Consider the following 12,418-nt stretch of genomic DNA (forward strand, 5'->3'; position numbering starts at 1 on the left):
CAGAGAAACGGAGACAGTCTTTGAGGAAAAGGTACCAGGAGGATGTACAATTTAGAGAGAAGAAAATGAAAAGGTACTTGAATGACGCAGAATTCCAAGCTAATGTAAAACTAGTTAGCAAAACAAAGTATTATAATGATTCCGAGTACCACAGTAGAACTAAAAAGAGAAGTATTGACAAGTATGCAAAAAATGATGATCATAGGGAAGATGTGAAAAAGAGAAGTATTCAAAAATATGCAGTAAATGAGGAACATAGGGAAGATGTGAAAATGAGAAGTATTCAGAAATATAATAGTAATGTTAAACACAGAGAAAGTGTAAAAGCAAAAAGCAGACGGAAGTACAATTCAGATGAAATGCACAGAAATCTTGTAAATAAGTCAAGTACAAAGAGATACCAAGAAAATGAAAGCTTCCGGGAGAGAAAACTTCATGTTGCAGCTGAGAATTATAAAAATGATCAATGTTTCAGATCGAAACAAAAAGCTTTCAGTAAAAAGCAATACAATTCCAGTGCGATAACAAAAATGCAAAAAAAGATGAAAGTTAAAAGTAGGAGAATTGCTCAACGAGCTAGACTTGAAAATCAGGAAGAGGTAGTTAGAGTCTTTAAAGAAAAAGCTATGCTGGGCATAGATTATACATGTTGTTGTTGTGATCGTCTCTTCTTTCCAAACCAAGTTCAAAGATGTGAACGAGAAACATATGCAAAGAATGAGAAAGCAGCAAATATTGCAAACTTGTGCATTCAGGAAAAGTATTGTCACCAGTGCTCAGAGTCATGTACGGAGAACTGCGTTAAGTCAAAGTTATGGATTTGTTTCACTTGTCACAGGAAAATTATGAGGGGTTCTATTCCAGCAGAAGCAGCATTTAACAAAATGGCCCTTGAAGATATTCCAAAGGAATTGAAAGAACTAAACAGCCTTGAGAAACACTTAATTGCAATACACATACCTTTTATGAAAGTCATGGCTCTTCCTCATGGTGGTCAGAAAAATATCCACGGGCCAGTAGTATGTGTACCATCAGATCTAAAGAAAGTTACAAGTTTGCCAGTGAAACCTGGTGAGGATCTTCTGCTTAGAGTGAAACTGAAGAGAAAATTGAATTATAAGGGGTACATCGAATACCAGTTTGTTGATCCAAAGCACATATTCAATGCATTAAATTTTTTAAAACGAAACAATCAGTGGTATGAAGACGTAGCTATAGATGCAAACTGGAAAGGAAATTTTAACAATTTTCAGGAAATGTCAGAGAGTGATGATCTGTTATCAGATGATGATGATGATCAGCAGCACATTGCAACAGATACTTGTTTACAACCTGTTGATATTGCTCAGGAGGTTCTTGATCATTACTTTGATGATATTTATGATATTGCTCCAGGAGAAGGAAATAATCCAGTAAGGATGTTAGAGGAAGAAGGAAATGAGGCTAAAACATTTCCATACCTTTTTCCAAGTGGGCGATTTTCGTGGAATGACAATAGAGAAAAACGAATAACACTGTCAAGATACTTCAACAACCGACTGATGAACACTGATGGAAGATTTGCAAAAGACAGTAGTTATATTTTTTTCAGTCAGTTTTTGTCTGATTTAAACCAGGTTATAGAGAAGACACAAATATCAATTAGAAAATCAGCCAGGAGAATAGGAAGTGACCAGTTTGTGACATCAGATATGATACAAAATCCTGAAGTACTTTCGAAGTTGATGAAGAATGATGAGGCTTTGCGATTCATGCAACCTATACGTGGAACGCCAGCGTATTGGTCAGCAGCCCAAAAGGATCTTTTTGCTATGCTTCGGCAATTAGGAATACCTACTTGGTTTTGCTCATTTTCTGCCGCTGAGCATAGATGGAATGATGCAGTTGCCACTATATTGAGACAACAATGTGACAGCAGGGATCCCTGTGTGATGGACTGGTCTGAAAAGAATGAGGTGCTGAGAAGCAATCCTGTAACAGTTGCAAGAATGTTCGAACACAGATTTCATGTTTTCCAAACAGAAGTGATATTTTCACCATTAGAACCAATTGGAAAAGTATCAGATTTTTTCCAAAGAGTCGAATTCCAACAGAGAGGGTCTCCCCACATGCACTGCTTATATTGGATAGAAAATGCTCCAAAACTTCATGAAGATGGAGAGGAAGCCGTATGCAATTTCATTGACAAATATGTTAGTTGTGCAGTGCCTTCTCAGAATGAAGATTTGGAATTAAGGAATATTGTCTTGGCAGTACAGCAGCACAGCAGAAAACACTCCAAGTCATGCAGAAAGAAGGGCACAGACTGTAGATTTAACTTTCCAAGACCACCCTCTATATGTACATTCATAAATTCTCCTGTCGAGGAAGAGAGCTTGGAAAATGCAGCAGAAACTACTGATTTGAAACATGAACGCTCAAATTCTAAAGAAATATTACTGAGAGTTTGGAATGAGGTGCAAGATGAAGTAAATGAACCACGCACTACAGAAGAGATTTTTGAGAATCTGGGTTTAACACAAGAGCAGTATGAGGATGCACACAAAAGATTAGCAAAGAAGAGAACAGTTATTCTAGAAAGAAATCCATGCGAGCTCTGGATCAATCAGTATAATCCATGTCTTTTGAAATGCTGGGATGCCAATATGGATATTCAATTTGTTTTGGATCCATTTAGCTGCATTGTCTACATAATTTCGTACATTTCAAAGTCTGAGAGGGAAATGGGAATGGTGTTGAAACAAACCAAAATAGAGGCAGAAGAAGGAAATGAAAGTGCACGAACAACTTTAAAGAAAATTGGTTCTGCCTATTTAAATCATAGGGAAGTCAGCGCACAGGAAGCTGTATACCGTGTATGCAACTTGAAAATGAAAGAATGTTCAAGAAAAGTAGTATTTGTGCCTGTAGGTGAAAATCCAACTCGATTAACGAAACCACTGTCACTGCTGAATAGAAAACATAGTAAGGGGGATGATGAACATGATGAGAATGACGACGATGAAGATGACATTTGGATGACAAATATAGTGGAAAGGTATGCAAATCGACCAAATAAACCCTTGTTTCAGAATATGTGTTTGGCTGAGTTTTGCTCAGAATTCCGAGTACTTGCTAAATCACAGGTTCCAAAGAGTTTAAACGAAAATGTTTTTGAACTCCAAAATAATAAGGGATTTATCCAAAGAAGAACACGCACAAAACCAGCTGTAATAAGATACCCCAGATTCAGTGCAGCAAAAATGCCAGAAAATTATTTCCAAAGCCTACTTCAATTGTTCTTGCCGTACTGGACAGAGCTTCAATTAAAACCTCCAGGATTTGATCTCTATGAAACATTTTATGAAAATGGACATGTCAGAATCACAGGAAAGAAAAATGTGGAATCAGTCAAAGCAATTGTTGATGCAAACCGATTGCGTTATGCTCAAAATGAAGAACTAATTGCAGAGGCTCAGGAGACTTTTGAAAACATCGGAGAACTGGAGGATGCATGGGCAAACCTTTGTCCTGAGACAGAACTAGTGAGAGAGGAATGTTTGTATGAGAGAAATAAAAGTTTGGAATTGAATGTGACAGAAGATTTGCCAGACATGCAAACAGAAAAGAATTGGGATGTTCTTTTCAAAGTAGAACAGAGTACACAGTCAAATGAGGAGTCATTACAAATCCTACAAAATTTAAACGAGACGCAAACAAAGGTTTTTTACTTAGTTCGGGAGTGGTGTTTGGAAAAACAGTTTGGAAAAAAAACTGACGCACTTCACATATTTATAACTGGTGGAGCAGGAACAGGCAAAAGTCATCTGATCAAAGCCATACATTTTGAGGCATCGCGAATACTTGGAAAGAACTTGACATCTCCTGACAGTGTATCGGTACTACTTGCTGCTTTCACTGGAACAGCTGCATTCAATATTGGGGGAAATACTATCCATCATTTATTTTCACTGCCCAAATATATGTCTTTGCCATATGAACCATTGAAAGAACAGAGTCTTAGTGAAATGAGAGTGCAGCTTGGAGACCTGCAAATTCTGATTATTGATGAAATTTCAATGGTTTACAAAAGATTATTGTACTATGTTCATGAAAGACTTGTACAGATTAAAAAATGCAAGGAACCATTTGGAGGAGTTTCTGTGATAGCTGTTGGAGATTTCTACCAGCTTCCTCCAGTAAAACAGCGAAAAAATGAAAGGCTGTATAAAGAAAATGCTGTTTACCCTGTTGATCATTGGCTTGACTTTTTCAAAGTGGTGGAGTTATCTGAAATTATGCGGCAACGTGAAGACATCCCATTTGCAAAAGCATTGAATTCACTTAGATGTAGAGAAGTAAAAGAACCACTGGAATATGAAACAAATTCTATCCTGAAAGAATGTGTAAGGGAAGGGCCAAATAATGTGCTTCACGTCTATGCAACAAATGATGAAGTCAATGCCTATAACTTGACAATGCTAAGGGGTACCTGTGAAGACATTGTTGAGATTGACGCGCAAGACTTTACCAAAGATAGATCATCAGGCAAGCTAATATTAAGAAGCAAGCCATTGGCAAGAGCAAAAACAGACAATCTTTCTAGCAGTTTGTTAATGGGAGTTGGAGCAAGAGTCATGCTTACAAGAAACTGCAATGTAGAAGACGGACTAGTAAATGGAGTTATGGGACATATAACACATTTTGTATATGGTCAAATACATGGTGTGAACACTGTTATTGCAGTAGGAGTAAAATTTGACAACATCAATGTTGGGATGAAGTCTGGAAATAAAACAAGAAATGGAAACATCGTTCTGCTTGAAAGAATTCAAGAGGAGATACTAGAACAGAAGACAAAAAATGTTGTTCGATATCAGTTTCCATTACGATTGTCTTGGGCATGCACAGCTCACAAAGTACAAGGCATGACAGTTGACAAGGTTGTTGTAAATTTAGATCGAACATTTTCTCCTGGACAAGGATACGTTGCATTGAGCAGAGTTACGTCAAAACAAGGATTATTTATCGAAACAAATGACATTGAGTCGATACAGAAAAAGATATACGCTGACCCAGAAGTCAAATCAGCATTGCAAGGAATGCCAAAATTGATACTACCAAACTTTGATGCATCAAAACAAGGCATTACGATGTATTTACATAACATTCAGAGTCTCAATAAACATTTTGAAGATCTGAGAAAGGATATTCGCTGTAGGAATGCAGACATCATTTGCTTGACAGAGACTTGGTTGAGATCTGGACAAAATGTTAGTTTATTTAAAATAAACGGTTTCAATTTTCACCAAGCGACAAGAGAAGATGTATATGATGAGAGCAATGCTCAAGTGTCAAAGCTGCGTGCATCAAAGGGTGGAGGTGTTGCAGTTTACATCAGAGAAACTGGACAGGAAAAAATTGCTTGTTCACTTCCTGTAAAGAATGTAGAGGGCATCTGTGTGAAGTGCGTTTCACAAGATATAGCAGTTGTTACTGTCTATCGCCCAATTTCTTTAGAAGTTTCCAAGTTCTTATTACAATTCGACAAGGTGATCTCTTATTACAAATCACAAAGTAAGTTCTGTGTTTGTCTTGGAGACTTCAATGAAGATGCAAGATCTGCTGGATCAATTCAAACATTTATGAAAAACCAAGGCTTAAAACAAATGGTTGATTTTAATACAACAGAGGGAGCAACAATTCTTGACCATGTGTATTTATCAACATCCTTACATGCAGAAGTAAAAAAAATATCAACGTACTACAGTTACCATGATGCCGTGATGGTAACTATCATATCAGACACAGAAAAGAATTTTGAACAGTAAAAACTAGTTTTTAACACCACCAGCAACAATGCATAATGCCTTCGCACTGGTTATATACGAGGGTTGTTCAATAAATAATGTCATCAGCTCGATGACATACAACTTAGAAATCATATGACATTAAGGTAGACTTTTTATTATTAGTGAATCTTCAATGAGTTGATAACTGTTTATGTTAACACTTTTCATCACATAGTTTCATTGTGGGAAGCTGGAAAACAAGGGCTATTCGAGACAGTGCATTAAAAATTGATGGTAAAGAATCGGTAAACTAGAATGTAATTAAGGACCCTCTCTACACCTGTACAAAATGTTTTTTGGATATTGAGAAAAATATATTCTATAAAGGTGTTAGTATTGAGCTTATTTATATGATTTTCAACATATGGTGCGTGGCATTTACCCCCAGGAAAAATAATCACAACACAGTATCATTGAATAGAAATCACTGTTGTTCACTTCCATAAATAAAATACATGTAAATAACATGTTCAATTAATTTATCTTGGCCTTTTAAAATGTTAAGAATACCTGAATTGATTACAAATTGTGTAATAAACTGTGAATTTCTAATTTTAAGAATTTAGATCTAAGGGCAGATCACTCTAACGGCAAAAATTAACAGAATCAGAACTCTTTAGTGTGCAGAGTACAGAGGGTTCTTAAACGCATCATTAAAACTGTTGTAAAACTTGTTTAGAATCCCCCTTAAATATTTACTGAAATATGTGAAATTTAAAGAAACTAATGTTTGTTTTATACACACATAACCAGGTGCATTTTAAAGACGCTGGGTGGTCGAGGCCATTTTAAGACTATTTCGATCTCCTTTAGAAGAAGAGCTCCATTTAAAGATATACAAAAATGATCAAATGTTAAAATTAAAATGTATGAAATTTTACTTTCTCAAATGATAGCTTAATTTGTATTGACACTGTATCTTGTTCTTTACATTGATAAAATACACTTGACAAAACAGCAAAGGCCTGAGAAGATCAAAGAACTGCAAGGGCACAAAACAGGTTTATATGCTAATTTCTTAAATATTAGTGGTCTTGTTGTTCAAATTCTTATTCGGTGAGGCAGTTTAATTTCTGTAGGACTTTATTTTTATCTATAGCTCTTTAATTACCAATTATTTTAATTATAAATTTCTGAAGCAAAAAATTATCTTAACAATCTGCAACAATGTATTGTAAAATTATGATCATATGTTACGTAATGAGGGGCCATAAGGGGCCAAAATGCTAAACTTTTCATTCTTTATATAGGGGAAAATATTTTCATAGATAAATGATGTTCAGAACTGCCCTCTAAACAATATACATCCATTCATTCCTTTAAGGGACTGGCCCCTAAATAATTCTATTATACAAAGCTCAAAAACAAAACATTTCTGAAAAGTTGTTGAACAAAATATTTGTAAAATCAGGAACCTCATTTTGAAGAAAAATGGTCTGAAACTTCAAGCAAGGGGCCCAGAACAGCCAAAAGACTCATCTATAGCTATTTGATAATGTTAGTGAAATTTTGATATTATAACGTTTTAACAAAGAGCAAAGTCAAAAATCATATCTCATCGAAAAGTCGGACGGAAGACCTACTCGTTGCTCGCAACGAGATCGTTTCTAGTTATGTTCCCCAAACGAAGTTGGGGAACATATTGTTTTTACTCTGTTTCTTATTATGTTCCCCAAATGAAGTTGGGGAACATATTGTTTTTACTCTGTTTCTTATTATTATTATTATTATTTTTCTTCTCGGGAAAATTTTGTCCGCGAATGATCTTGTAAACTACACATCCGATTTAGGTGAAATGTTTTTAGGGTCAGTAGACATGTTATGTAGATTTGCGGAACAAAGGTCATTTTGCACGCACGTGCTTGCAAGAGCGTGCACGTGCAACACGTGAAATGACCGATTTAATTGATATAGGCGTAACTTTTTACACTTTTGATGAAATGCTTTAAAACTCATAATATAAGGATATACTAGTAGCATAGACAATATCACATGATCAAAGTAGCAAGATCTCACGCGCATGCACGTGCACTTCGCTCTGATTGGCTGAAACTAAAGTCTCAATATCTTTCTTGCTTTTTGACAAAATCCTTTGAAATTTTGAACACAGCCATGCATTAGGATATCCTACAATATGATATATAGCAATTATCATGAAAACACGTGCATGCACGTGCACTGCAATCTGATTGGCTGAAACTTTAAATAGCTATAACTCCCTTGTTTTACAACCAAACGGGGTGGGATTTGGAACATAGATAGATATAATGGATTTCTACAAGAAGGTAAGGTCACCATGCACATGCGTGCACGTGCGTGTAGATGCGCTGCAATCTGACTGGCTTAAACTTTAAACAGCTATAACTCCCTTGGTTTATAACCAAACGGGGTGGGATTTAGAACATAGATAGATGTAATGGACTTCTACAAGAAGGTATGGTCATCATGCACATGCATGCACGTACGTGTACATGCGCTGCAATCTGATTGGCTTAAACTTTAAAAAGCTATAACTCCCTTGGTTTACAACCAAACGGGGTGGGATTTAGAACATAGATAGATGTAATGGACTTCTACAAGAAGGTATAGTCACCATGCTCATGTATGCACGTGCGTGCACGTGAAAAGAGTAAAATAAAGATACACTTGAATGAGCGTATTTTTTAATACTTTTGGATTAAATACTTTAATATTTAGTATATCAAAATATATAGATTGTGTAGACAAGATGATATGGTAATTACCCACATGCATTCACATGCGCAAGCGTGCAATGCTTAAATTTGAGTGAACTTGGTACACTTCTGGGTAAACGTTGTTAAAGTCTTAAATGCATAGAGTTTGTCTTATTTAATGAAGCCTCCAGGGAATATGGCACCAAAGGGGAATTGGGGAGCGTTTGGGGAACATCTGTAACGGTCCCCGTTACAATTAGCACTAGTTATTATTATTCTTATTATTTTTCTTCCTGGGAAAATTTTGTCCGCGAGTGATCTTGTAAACTACACATCCGACTAAGGTAAAATGTTTTTAGGGTCAGTAGACATGTTATGTAGATTTGCCGAACAAAGGTCATTTTGCGCGCACGTGCTTGCAAGAGCGCGCACGTGCAACACGTGAAATGACCGATTTCATTGATATAGGCGTAACTTTTTTAATTTTTGATGAAATGCTTTGAAACTCATAATGTAAGGATATATTAGTAATATAGACAATATGACATGGTCAAAATAGCAAGATCTCACGCGCATGCACGTGCGCTATGCTCTGATTGGCTGAAACGAAAGTCTCAATATCTTTCTTGTTTTTTGACGAAATCCTTTGAAATTTTGAACATAACCATGCATTAGGATATCCTAGAGCATGATATATAGAAATTATCATGAAAACACGTGCATGCACGTGCGCTGCAATCTGATTGGCTGAAACTTTAAATAGCTATAACTCCCTTGGTTTACAACCAAACAGGATGGGATTTGGAACATATATATAAAATGGACTTCTACAAGAAAGTATGGTCACCATGCACATGCATACACGTGCGTGTATGTGAGCTGCAATTTGATTGGCTGAAACTTTAAACAGTTATAACTCCCTTGGTTTTCAACCAAACAGGATGGGATTTGGAACATAGATAGATGTAATGGACCACTTCACGAAGGTATGGTCTCCATGCACATGCCTACACATGCGTGTATGTGCGCTGCAATCTGATTGGCTGAAACTTTAAACAGCTATAACTCCTTTGGTTTTCAACCAAACGGGATGGGATTTAGAACATAGATAGAAGAATGGACCTCTTCAAGAAGGTATGGTCACCATGCCCATGAATGCACGTGCGTGCACGTGAAATGAGCAAAATCAAGAATACACTTGAATGAGCGAATTTTTTAAATACTTTTGGATTAAATACTTTAATATTTAGTATATTAAAATATATAGATTGTGTAGACAACATGATATGGTCATTATGTACATGATTCAAATGCGCACACATGCAATGCTAAAATTTGAATGAGCATGCTATATTTCTGGGTAAACGTTGTTTAAGTCTCAAATGCATAGAGTTTGTGTTATTTAATGAAGCTTACAGGGAATATGGCACCAAAAGGGAGTTGGGGAGCGTTTGGGGAACATCTGTAACGGTCCCCGTTACAATTAGCACTAGTTATTATTATTTTTCTTCTTCTTCCTGGGTACTTTTTTGTCCGCGAGTGATCTTGTAAACTGTTCATCCGAAGTAGGTAAAACCTTTTTCGGGTTAGTAGACATGTTATGTAGATTTGCGGAATCAAGGTCATTTTCCGCGCACGTGCTTGCAAGAGCTTGCACGTGCAACACGTGAAATTACCATTATAATAGATATAACCGTAACTTTTCTTTTTTTTGACTATATGCTTTGAAACTTATAATATAAGTATATATTAGTTGTACAGACATGATGACATGTTCCTCGCGCACGTGCTTGCAAGAGCGTGCACGTGCAACACGTGAAATGACTAATATAATAGATATAGGCGTAACTTTTCTATTTCTTGATGAAATGCTTTGAAACTCATAATATGAGGATATATTAGTAGTATAGACATGACGACATGGTGAAAATAGCAAGATCTCACGCGCATGCACGTGCGCTTCGCTCTGATTGGCTGAAACTAAAGTCTCAATATTTTTCATGTTTCTTGTCATAATCTTTTGAAATTTAGAACAAAGTCTTAAATTATGAAGATCTACAGCATGATATATAAAAATTTTCATGAAAGCATGCGCATGCGTGCGTGCTGCAATCTGATTGGCTGAAACTTTAAATGGCTATATCTTCTTTGTTTTTTGACGAAATGCTTTGAAATTTAAAACATAGTGATGCAGTAGGATATCCTACAATACGATATAGAAAGAAAATCATTAAATCACGCGCATGCACGTGTGCTGCAATTTGATTGGCTGAAACTTTAAATGGCTATATTTATTTTGTTTTTTGACGAAATGTTTGGAATTTTAAATATAGTCATTCATTAAGATATCCTTCAATACGATTAAGATAAAAAATTCATGAAATTACGCGCATGCATGTGTGCTGCAATCTGATTGGCTGAAACTTCAAATGGCTAAAACTCCCTTGTTTTTTAACCAAACAGGATGGGATTTAGAACATAGATAAATATAAGGACCTCCTACAAGAAGGTGTATTCATCATGCACTTGCTTGCACGTGCGTGCACGTGAAATGAGTAAAATTAAAAATACACTCGAATGAGTGTATTTTTTAATGCTTTTGGATAACATCTTTGATATCAAGTATATTAAAATATATAGATAGTGTAGACAAGATAATATGGCCGTTACGCACATGAACACGCGTACAATGCTTAAATTTAAATATATTTTGTATTCTTCTGGGAAGACCTTGATAAGTTTAAATTCCATTAAGTATTTCTTATTTAATAAAGATTACAGGGAATATGGCACCAAAAAGGAGTTGGGGGGCGTTTGGGGAACATCTGTAACGGTCCCCGTTACAATTAGCACTAGTTGCACTTTAAAATAACTTACTCCATTTGGACCCCAAGTGAGAGTCAGATAATAGATCGTTGCACTCTGGGAATTTTGAGGCCTCTTCCTCATCTGATATGCTTTCTTTGTAATTCTTTAAGTTCTAAGTTTTACTTTGTAAACATAATGATGTTTAGACTGATCCCAAATCTAAAAGATCCCATTCAGCTGCAGTAGTCACCAGAACAGGCAATAAGAAACCGACTTTTTGCACCCTTTCATGACCATGCCAATCGATGTTGACCGTAATTCAGGCCTTGACTTACAGTTACAAAGTAACGATTGCCAGTTAATAGGATAGAGCAGGACGGGGCCAATCCGAAGAAAAGTGCGAGGAACCAATTCCCTAACCATAAAGCCTGTTTTTGATTTATTTTTTTCTATCTCCTATCCCCTCCGTACTCTAACATCACTAACAATCCACATTCCTCCCTCACTCTTCCTTTTTTCCTTTAATCCTCTCCTGGCCTGATTGTCTTTCTTTGCTAACTTATTTTTCATCTTATTTTTCATGGAAGAAGTAATGTTTCTGAATTTGTGTATTTTATTTCATTGTTCGGAATGTTTACTAACTTCCTGTAAGTTGTGCATTTTCAGGGCTTCCGACGTAGGACGACGAAGGAGGAGCAAGGCCGGCCAACAGAAGAAGAGGACTCCATTACCCACCTATGTCCCTCAACATTGAGGAAAGCGGTAAGATGGATTGATTGTATATTGTTTTACGTCCCTCTTGAGAATTTTTCACTCATATGGAGACGTCACCATATACCGGTGAAGTGCTTCAAATTTAGACCTATACTCGGCACTCAGGGCCATTGAGTAGTGAGGGTTCTTTATCGTGCCAGCGCCCACCGCGACACGGGACCTACGTTTTTAAGGTCATATCCGAAAGACCCGTGACTTTCACTTCTGATGCCGAGCGCTTGGCGAAGGAACAGTCACTACCTATTTTTACGTCTTAGGTTTGACTCGGCGCCGGGATCGAGAATCGAACCCTGGCCTCCCGATCACGAACCCAACGCTCTTCAGAAAGCG

General features: G+C 36.6%; 1 protein-coding gene across 1 annotated transcript in view; it reads left to right on the forward strand.

Moving 5' to 3' along the window:
* The window catches only part of LOC134277003 (uncharacterized), a gene marked incomplete at its 3' end in the record, with an annotated part of 19,125 nt that extends 7,049 nt beyond the window's left edge, over positions 1 to 12,076 (forward strand). The window contains exons 2-3 of the mRNA XM_062759282.1: positions 1 to 5,768; positions 11,981 to 12,076. The exon at positions 1 to 5,768 is cut by the window's left edge and continues 2,086 nt beyond it. Coding sequence (XP_062615266.1) covers positions 1 to 5,768; positions 11,981 to 12,076 — 5,864 coding nt within the window. The remainder of the gene's footprint in view (positions 5,769 to 11,980) is intronic.
* Between the last annotated feature and the right edge of the window lie 342 nt (positions 12,077 to 12,418).

The sequence above is a fragment of the Saccostrea cucullata genome, unplaced genomic scaffold (assembly GCF_032062105.1).
Source record: "Saccostrea cucullata isolate Sc308-1 unplaced genomic scaffold, CSIRO_AGI_Scuc_v1 ctg6929, whole genome shotgun sequence".
Taxonomy (NCBI): Eukaryota; Metazoa; Mollusca; class Bivalvia; order Ostreida; family Ostreidae; genus Saccostrea; species Saccostrea cuccullata.